At 38.4% G+C, this 10,126-nt stretch overlaps 1 protein-coding gene across 1 annotated transcript; it reads right to left on the bottom strand.

Annotated features, from left to right (window-relative positions):
• Positions 1 to 7,777: 7,777 nt before the first annotated feature.
• Positions 7,778 to 8,860, bottom strand: LOC108203739 (uncharacterized). The gene has a single exon (XM_017372869.2). It carries the CDS (start codon positions 8,858 to 8,860, stop codon positions 7,778 to 7,780), a length of 1,083 nt encoding a protein of 360 aa, XP_017228358.2.
• Between the last annotated feature and the right edge of the window lie 1,266 nt (positions 8,861 to 10,126).

Genomic DNA, 10,126 nt, shown 5'->3' with positions numbered 1-10,126 from the left:
GGGTCGCGATTCAAGGGCAGAAATAGCCAAAGCATCAAATGTCACACCCCAAACCAACACACACACACACAATAATTGATATAATATGAACAAGTGACATAATATTAAATCCGGAATTTAAGATTACATAATATAAATCCCCAAAAGATAATGCTAAATCAAAATACAAGTCCGAAGAGTAATTACAAATCCCAAAAGAGTGAAATACAGTCCCAAAAGATCTTAAAAGTTCAGAGTGTGGATCAGCCCATCTAACTAGTACAATATAATAGCGAAAGCCGCTTATATCATATATACTACCTTCGCCCTTAAACAATTCTCTGCATAGCCAGTGGTCGATTTACGTGCTGTTTGCTTTGTGCGTACCATATTTGCTAGCTGTAAAAGGGGTTAAATACGAGAACATGAGCAAAGACGCTCAGCAAGTACTAACAGTCCTAAACACATGGCATCATAATAATATCAAAGGTGTCCGAAACAAATTCAAGAATAAATGATAAAGCATTCATTAAGGTTCATGATAATATGATGAATGGACATGGCAAAACACATGGATAATCATGGTATAGAAGTCATGGCATCATGGCAATATGGCAACATGTTATAATCATATCATCATCAAAATTTCATTTTAGGACGCTACGGATTACAGCCGGTGATCAGCCGCGAAGTAATCCCGAACCGCGCTGGGTTCTCAAATATAATGGGATCCCTAGGCTATCTGTGAGCCTAATAATATGTGAAAAGGACTTGCGTCTAGTCCAAATCACTAAAGAAAACATTTTATAATTCATTTTGATTTATAACATGGATGCCGGAAAAAGGTTTATATCATCTTTTATTAAAATATGGCAAAAGGGTTCAAGTTCACTAATAATGTGTCAACGCATATTGGACTTAAGGGGATAAGTTCCAAAGTCAAAAGAAAGTCAATTCTATCAAGTGTTATTCGGTATTTATGAAAGTATACGTGTCATGGTGTTATTGGAAGTTTTACTAGGAAATCTATCGTTTAGTGGTTTAAGTATAAGGCGATATGTGAAAAGAAAGGTACTAATATGATCGGGAATTTATATCAAGGTATTTACAAATATATTAGGCATGGTGATTATCGCAACTAAATATTCATAAGGATTTACGAGTTCACGGGTGCACATATATTTGCAACAATTGTAAAGTTAAGGATGTAGTAACTTGCCTTTGCAAGATTCTGAGATTATTCAATCTTGATAGTACGAGCTTTTCCTTTCGCCTCGGAACCTACACATTATATTAACCTCGTCACTAAATGGCACTTTAAGTCTAATTTACGTTACACGCGACTATTCTCTAGTTACGTATCTTAATACTCTATTATTAGCTAATTATCGCTTTAAGAGTCATTACACGTTCTTAATTATAGGTATACATGCTCATTTATACATATGAAAGACAATTAACATAATCATGTATTCACATACTCCACATAGTCACATAATTCACATAGTCACATAATGGCATGGCATGATTTATTAACTATATATATATATTACATACTTAAACTCCTAAACACATGAGCAAGTAACACATAAAGGCTTATTTCTAAGCTTCTAAACTCCCCATACTGACCTTATCTTAATCCTAATAGTGCTTGCAAAAACTCAGCCCTTATACCCTTGACAATCATGCAAGAGTTGCACTTACAACTCTCCAATGGCTCTCTAAGGTTGCTCTCGGTTTCTTAGTGAGAATAAGATGCTCTAACTAGGGCCTTCACTCTAATTTACTTCTAATAGGTTTCTAAGACTCTAAACTTACTTGTGCAATTGATACAATACAAAGGCCTCACACAAATTGGTTTAAAATGTTAAAAGGGCACAGTGAGGTTCTATGTTGTAACCTCTCTGCACTACCTGCATCCTAACTGACATAATTTAATGTGTACTAAGTGCATTCCTACCAAATCAATTCCCAACTCTTAAGGCTATCTCTCAGACTTGGTTTCACGCCAAGGCCCCATCTGAAACTTCCCAAGTTATTACTCAAAGTTGACACTTCTGAAAACTACCCTGTTTCCCAACTGCCTTGTGTTTACTGATTTAAAACTCTGTTTTCTCACTAGGTTTTGGGTTCTAATGGTTTTTTAGGCTTCCTAAGGGTTCACTAAGCTCAGTTAAGCCAAGGCCCCATGAAGGCCTCACTCATGACAAGGTGAAAACCTCACAAGAACACAGCTTGCTCAATTCTGCCCTGTTTTGGGGTATCTACTATTTTGAGTGTGTATACCTACCTAAATGCAGGGGCTTTGGTGATTTAAGGCTACTGGAATCATGAAAAATCTCACTCCCAGCTCCTGGACACTTGGGACCAGCAAAACCCAACCAAATCAACACCAAAACTCCTAGTTTCTATGTGCAAGAATTCTGTCCAGTGCTAGTGTGTTCCTCCTTCCACCTTATCACCCATCTTAACACCATTCAACAACAACCAAGCCAACAACTCTAATCTATAATCTATATACCACTACTGTATAGCCTTATACAAGAAATTACAACACAAATCAAGCCTCAAAAATCACATTACCGAAGCCAAAAATCACAGCAGAGCAGAGCAGATTGGTTTTTAGCATTTCTAAGCATGATTTCGATCTAATACTCCATATAAAATCACATAATACATCAAAACTGAACATGACTAATCATGGCACCTATTATACTAGAATTTTATGGCAAAAACCGAGGCATGCAATGATCAAAAACCAGTTTAAAAGTGACAAAATCAGCATACACTTTATACTATGAAAATCATGACATGCACTTATAAACTCTAACTTTTCTTGGCAAGATCTTGACATGCAATGTTTAAAACTTTGTAAAACAATCTTGTAGAGACTAAAACTCAAAGAACCCAGCAAGAAACATCTCATTACATCCACAAAATCATCCAAATCGATGGACTCCCTTCGGCTCCTTGGGAGTCATTGCCGAGGGCTTGAACCAAGGTTATGGCTTGACAAATGGGGGTGATACACTCCCTCAAGACCACTCCTTGTCCAAGTATTTAAGCCACAATGAGTTCAACTCTAGGTCCATGAGAACCAAAGTCGAAAACTCTTGGCTTGATGACATGCAAGTACTCAAACTAACCTTAAATGGAAGCTTGTGACTAGGAGATGATTTTTCTCTCTTGGATGAGTTTCAAAATATGTGTGTATATGAGGTTATGAAGAGAAAATTTTAAGGGTTTGGGAGGGAGGTAGTATTCGGCTGAAATGAGAGAGAGAGGGAGGAGAGTTTTGGTGGTTTTTGATCTTGTGAAGTGGAGAAAGTTGAGTGGTCTCTTGTTTTTATCATCATGACTTGACCAAAAGTGTTAGTGGATTTAAGAAGTTACCAATCTAACCCTCTAGCAAACTTGAGTGGAATTGCATGTGGGGTTTTTGATGTAATTACAAGAGTCAAATGGTGTGAATAGTCGGTCATGCCCTTGGACTCTATTCTCTACCAAAATACATGCAAGGGTACTAGTGTAATCTTATAATTATTAAAAGTATGAATAAAATGAATGGATTTTAATAAATAAACTACAATTCCATAAATCATCAAATTAATACTATAAATACTATGAGATTGTACAAGTTTAACAAAATCATGATCAAAAATTTTGGACAAAGATATATTTTTAAAAGCATTTTCAAGTATTACACTCTAATATATAATCTATGTAATAAAAGAATGTACACACAATAATACACGTAATAATTCACAACCAATCGACTTTGCACTACAATTATATACGTATATCATATCATATAATTGCTCACATTACAATTTACCACTATTTACGATTATCTCTACTATTATTAAATCGCGTAGCCGCAACTATTAAATTAACACTGAAACGTGCAAGATAATTAATCGCGTAGCGAAATCTCTCGCATACGACTATTTATACACGAAATAGAATCTAATTATGCCATCAAGTCATGTATCAATCTCGATTATCACTAAATCGCGTAACAAGAAATCTTACTCGCGTACAAAATATATCGCATAAAAGTTATATTAGTGATACTTGCAATACCACATAACAAGAGAATATATATATACACTCTTATATAACGATTCCACATATCGACATAGTAACATAGATTATAAGTGTCGTGTTTATGAAAAGTTCAAAATTACTGGTTGTTACATCCTCTCCCCCTTATAGGATTCGGTCCTCAGAATCTAGGAGAATAATTGAGGATACCGATTCCGCATATCAGACTCTAGCTCCCAAGTGGCTTCTTCTACCCTTGGATTCCTCCACAACACTTTTACCAAGCTCACTGTTTTCTTCCTAAGTTTTCTTTCTTGCCGATCTAGTATTTGTACGGGATGTTCTTCATATGACAAATTAGCTTGAATCTCCACTGGTTCACTTTCGATCACATGATTGTCGTCTGGATTATACTTCTTGAGTAATGAGACATGAAACACATTATGCACGTGTTGATATTGTGGTGGCAAGGCTAACTCGTAGGCAACTTTTCCAACTTGGTTCAAAACTTCAAAAGGTCCAATGTATCTTGGTGCTAGTTTTCCTTTCTTACCAAATCTGGTCAAACCCTTCCACGGTGATATTTTTAGCAATACAGCTTCCCCAATTTCAAACTTCACATCTTTTCGGGCGGGGTCCGTGTACTTCCTTTGTCTGTCTTGTGCAGCAATTAATCTCTTCTTGATTACCGTGATGGTGTCCTTCATTTGTTGTACCAATTCAGGCCCTAAAACCTTCCCTTCTCCAACTTCATCCCAATTCGTCGGTGTTCTGCATTTCCGTCCATATAAAGCTTCGTATGGTGGCATGCCAATGCTGGAATGGTAACTATTGTTGTATGAAAACTCCACAAGGGGTAAATGTTCGTCCCAACTTCCCGAAAAGTCAATGGCACAGCTTCGCAACATATCTTCAATGGTTTGGATTGTTCGTTCACTTTGGCCGTCAGTTTGTGGATGATATGCCGTGCTCATGTTCAACTTCGTCCCTAAATGTTCTTGAAATTGCCTCCAAAATCTCGAATTGAATCGTGGATCCCGATCTGAAACTATTGATATAGGTACACCATGTCTCAACACGATTTCGCGTACATACATATGAACTAGTCTGTCTAAAGAAGACTTCTCGTTAATTGGAAGAAAATGTGCCGATTTCGTAAGTCGGTCAACTATTACCCAAATTGCATCGTGTCCAGAACGCGTTCGAGGTAATCCTACTACAAAGTCCATGGCAATATTTTCCCACTTCCATTCTGGAATCTTCAATGGCTGAATCAAACCACTCGGTCTCTGATGTTCGGCTTTTACCCTTTGGCATGTATCACATTTTGAAGTCTATTCTGCAATTTCTCTTTTCATGTTCGGCCACCAGAAATTCTTCTTTAAGTCTTGGTACATCTTGGTGCTTCCCGGGTGAATCGAAAATCTAGAGTTGTGTGCTTCTTGCAAAATATCATTCTTCAATTCAGTCACATTCGGAATCCAAATCCTTGATGAAAATCTTAACACACCTTGCTCATCTTTCTGTGTACAAATTTCTTTTCCCGTCAACTGACTATCTTCTCGAGTCATCACTTCGTCTTGATATTTCTTTATCTTCTCTAGCAGAGTTGGTTGAAAGGTAATTGCATAACAAATTCCTTCCGCCCCTCCAAGTTCACAAAACTCCAATTGCAACTTCTCAATTTCATTTGACAACTCCCTTGGCATTGAAATCACGTTTAACTTCTCTTTTCTACTTAATGCGTCTGCTACCACGTTGGCCTTCCCGGGATGATATTGTATCGAGCAATCATAGTCTTTGATCAACTCCAACCATCGGCGCTGTCTCATATTTAGTTCTTTTTGATTGAAAAGGTACTTCAGGCTCTTATGATCGGTATATATCTCATATTTCTCCCCGTATAAGTAGTGTCTCCACAATTTCAAGGCAAAAACTATCGCAGCCAATTCTAAATCATGAGTTGGGTACTTCTGTTCATGTGGCTTAAGTTGTCTCGAAGCGTACGCTATTACTTTTCCATGTTGCATCAACACACATCCAAGTCCTTTGTAAGAGGCGTCACTGTATATCACAAAATCTCCCTTGTCATCGGGTAATGCTAAAACCGGTGCAGTTACTAATCTTTGCTTCAATTCCTGAAAACTATTTTCGCACTTCTCCGTCCGTTCAAATTTCTCATTCTTCCTTGTTAATTTGGTCAATGGTACGGCAATCTTCGAAAAATCTTTCACAAACCTTCGGTAATATCCTGCTAGTCCCATAAAACTCCTTACTTCTGTTGGTGTCTTCGGTCTCTCCCAATTCATCACAGCCTCAATCTTTTCGGGGTCCACTCTAATCCTCTCACTTCCAACAATATGTCCTAGAAATCTTACTTCCGTCAACCAAAACTCACATTTCGAGAATTTGGCATACAATCTTTCCTTTCGCAACACTTCCAACACTATTCTCAAATGTTCTTCATGATCAGCTTCCGTCTTTGAATACACCAAAATATCATCGATGAAAACTATGACGAATTTGTCTAAATATTCCTTGAATACCCGATTCATTAAGTCCATGAAAGCAGCTGGTGCGTTCGTCAGTCCAAAAGCCATAACAAGGAATTCGTAATGTCCGTATCGTGTTCGAAAGCTGTCTTCGGTATGTCTTCAGCCTTAATCTTCAATTGGTGGTATCCCGACCGTAGATCAATTTACGAAAAACAAGAATCTCCCTTGAGTTGGTCAAACAGATCATCAATTCTTGGCAAAGGGTACCTATTCTTCATCGTCAATTTGTTCAATTCTCGATAATCTATACAAAGTCTCATACTCCCGTCTTTCTTCTTCACAAACAAGACCGGTGCGCCCCAAGGTGAAACACTTGGCCGTATAAATCCCTTGTCTAATAGTTCTTGTATTTGCTTCGCCAATTCCTTCATCTCTGACGGAGCCATTCTATAAGGAGCCTTCGAAACAGGTTCGGTGCCGGGTGCAAGTTCTATTGTAAACTCGATTTGTCGGTCCGGGGGTAAGACAGGAAGTTCTTCGGGAAACACATCTATAAAATCTCTCACTACTGGAATGTCTTCAGGGCTAGAAACTTCTTTACTTTTATCAATTACATACGCCAAATACGCCTCGCATCCCTTCCGAATCATCTTCTTTGCTTGCATCGAAGTAAGAAATCTTTGAGTTTGCCTTTGACCCTTGAATGTTACCTTCTTGCCTTGTGGTGAACTCAATACCACCATTTTATTCTTGCAATCTATTTGAGCATTGAAGCTTGTCAACCAATCCATCCCTAAAATCACGTCGAGTTCGCCTAACTGGAAAGGAATAAGACTCGCAGAAAAAACGTGTCCGGCTATTTCTATAGTACAATGAGGACACACATGTTCTACAGATATTCTATCTTGATTAGCTAAGACAACAGATAGGGGTTCATGCATCAATTGGGTTTCACAATTCAACTTATCAACAAAAGATTTCGAAATAAAGGACCTTGTAGCTCCCGAGTCAATCAATACTTTAGCACTAGCAGCGTTCACAGAAAGCGTACCTGAAACTACATCAGAACTTTGAATTGCATCCTTTACATTCATGTTGAAAGTCCTTGCTTGTGCCGGATAAGTCAAAGTTGGATGAGATGAGGATGATGCCATTTGAGGTTGATTGAAAGGCATTGGAAATGATGGTGCTGGCATAGGAGTTGCTTGATTCATCGGATACGGCATAACAGTCATTTGTAGCAATTGATTGTTAACCGCTCATTTGCATTCCCTCGACACATGTCCTACTTTACCACACTTGTAGCACGTGACGTTGGCCTTCTGATTCTTACATTCATGAGCATAGTGGCCTTTTGCGTGACACTTGTAACAAACTACATTCGCCTTGTTGCAAATCCCTGTATGCTTCTTATTACAAAATTTACACTCCGGAATTGATCCTTGCGGGGGTTTCTGTCCACTCGATTGAGATCTGTTTTCTTGTGACTTGTTCCCAAATTCTTTCTTCTTGAAGTTTCCGGGTCCACTTTGAGGTTTAAACCTTTGATTAACTTTCTGATTCTGGCCCTTGTAATTGGAGCCTTCTTCTCCTGATTCAAATCTTCTCTTTTTGTTGCCCTTCTCCTTCTGATTCTGCTCACTTTCACCTTCAATTACCATTGCTTTTTGAACTACTTCAGCGTAAGTAGTCAATTCAAAAGCTGCCACCCGACTTCTCAACCACGGCTTTAGTCCTTGTTGAAACCTCTTCGCTCTCTTCTCTTCAGAATCAACATACTCTCCCATAAATCTAGATAGTTCTGTAAACTTCTTCTCATACTCCCCAACAGTCATATTATCTTGCCTCAATTCAAAGAACTTCATCTCCATTTGTGTTTGCATATAACGAGGAAAGTACTTATCCAAAAACATTCTCTTAAATCTGTCCCAAGTAATAATTCCTTCGGGTTCTAAAGCTTTTGCTGTTTCCCACCAATAGTTGGATTCTCCCTTAAGAAAATAAGTAGCATATTCCACCTTCTGATTATCACCAACATTTGTCAAGGCAAAAGCCTTCTCCAGCTCCTTTAACCAAGCATGAGCTTCAACCGGATCTTGGGTTCCTTTGAATTCCGGGGGTTTTACGGATTGGAAGGTTTTGAAAGTGGTGACATTTCCTGGAGGTGGTTGTGGTGGTTGCATTTGTTGAAGAAGTTGTTGTTGTTGGGCAATAGTGGCTGTTTGTTGGCGTACCAATTCTAGAAGTTGTGCTATATCAGGGTTCTGGTTTGCGTTTCGGTTTCCTTCTTCCGTATTTTCTCGGTTATTAGAGGGTCTTCCTCGAGCTCTTTTAGGTGCCATATTCTGAAATAAGAGTTATACAATTTTAAATGATACGAGGTTACGGGATTATTCACAATTATCATGGTATGCAGTTCGATATAAACAATAGAAAAAGATGCATGGTTATAAGCAAATTTAAAGAGCAATATAGGAATCGAGGAAAGTGCATTACTGAATTAAAACATGGTTTGAAACAAAAGGTACGAATGTCAAAGTACGAAATACGAGTACAGATCCGAATCAAAATAGTACGAAAGTCTAGAAACAGAAATAAACAACATCATGATAAAAGAAACAGCCTAAGCAACTAAAGGTCACGTCCTCTAGTCCTCGTCCTCCTCCTCGGTCTCCTCCTCACGGGTCCTAGGGATGTTAGGGGTCGTGTCCTCACGCAGCATCTTGACCATGCTCCTAAGTTCATCCGCTATCATTTGCACAGTGAGCTGGCTGGACCGGTCACGGTGTACTGGCATCTTCTCCAACCTAGATGTGGCCACCTGGATCAATGATTCAAGCCTAGAGATGGTCTTCTCCTTAGGTCCGTCACCCATGATATGATCACTCGAATAAACCTCCTCAATGCGCTCCATGAGCCTGTCATACTTCCCTTGGATAGTGTCAAGCTCCAGCCTCAAGTCAGCATAGACAGAAAAGGGAATAGGTTCAGGCGGCGGGACCGAAGATGAGTGCGCACGTTGCTGTCAATAATATATATATATATATATACAAAAGGATTAGATACGATTAAATCGAACGACGCATAATAATACTCCCGATATATATATATATATATATATATATATATATATATATATATATAATATACTTATACACCCTATGATCCTAATTGGGCTGTCCAGGGTCTCTAAACCTAGGCTCTGATGCCAAAAATGTCACACCCCAAACCAACACACACACACAATAATTGATATAATATGAACAAGTGACATAATATTAAATCCGGAATTTAAGATTACATAATATAAATCCCCAAAAGATAATGCTAAGTCAAAATACAAGTCCGAAGAGTAATTACAAATCCCAAAAGAGTGAAATACAGTCCCAAAAGATCTTAAAAGTTCAGAGTGTGGATCAGCCCATCTAACTAGTACAATATAATAGCGAAAGCCGCTTATATCATATATACTACCTTCGCCCTTAAACAATTCTTTGCATAGCCAGTGGTCGATTTACGTGCTGTTTGCTTTGTGCGTACCATATTTGCTAGCTGTAAAAGGGGTTAAATACGAGAATATGAGCAAAGACGCTCAGCAAGTACTAACA

This window comes from Daucus carota, chromosome 7, assembly GCF_001625215.2.
Source record: "Daucus carota subsp. sativus chromosome 7, DH1 v3.0, whole genome shotgun sequence".
NCBI lineage: Eukaryota > Viridiplantae > Streptophyta > Magnoliopsida > Apiales > Apiaceae > Daucus > Daucus carota.
The sequence above is the reverse complement of the archived record's forward strand: the minus strand, read 5'-3'. Positions and strand labels throughout refer to the sequence as shown.

Coding starts and splice junctions, on each gene's coding strand:
- LOC108203739 (XM_017372869.2), bottom strand. CDS start 8,860: ATGGCACCTAAAAGAGCTCGAGGAAGACCCTCTAATAACCGAGAAAAT.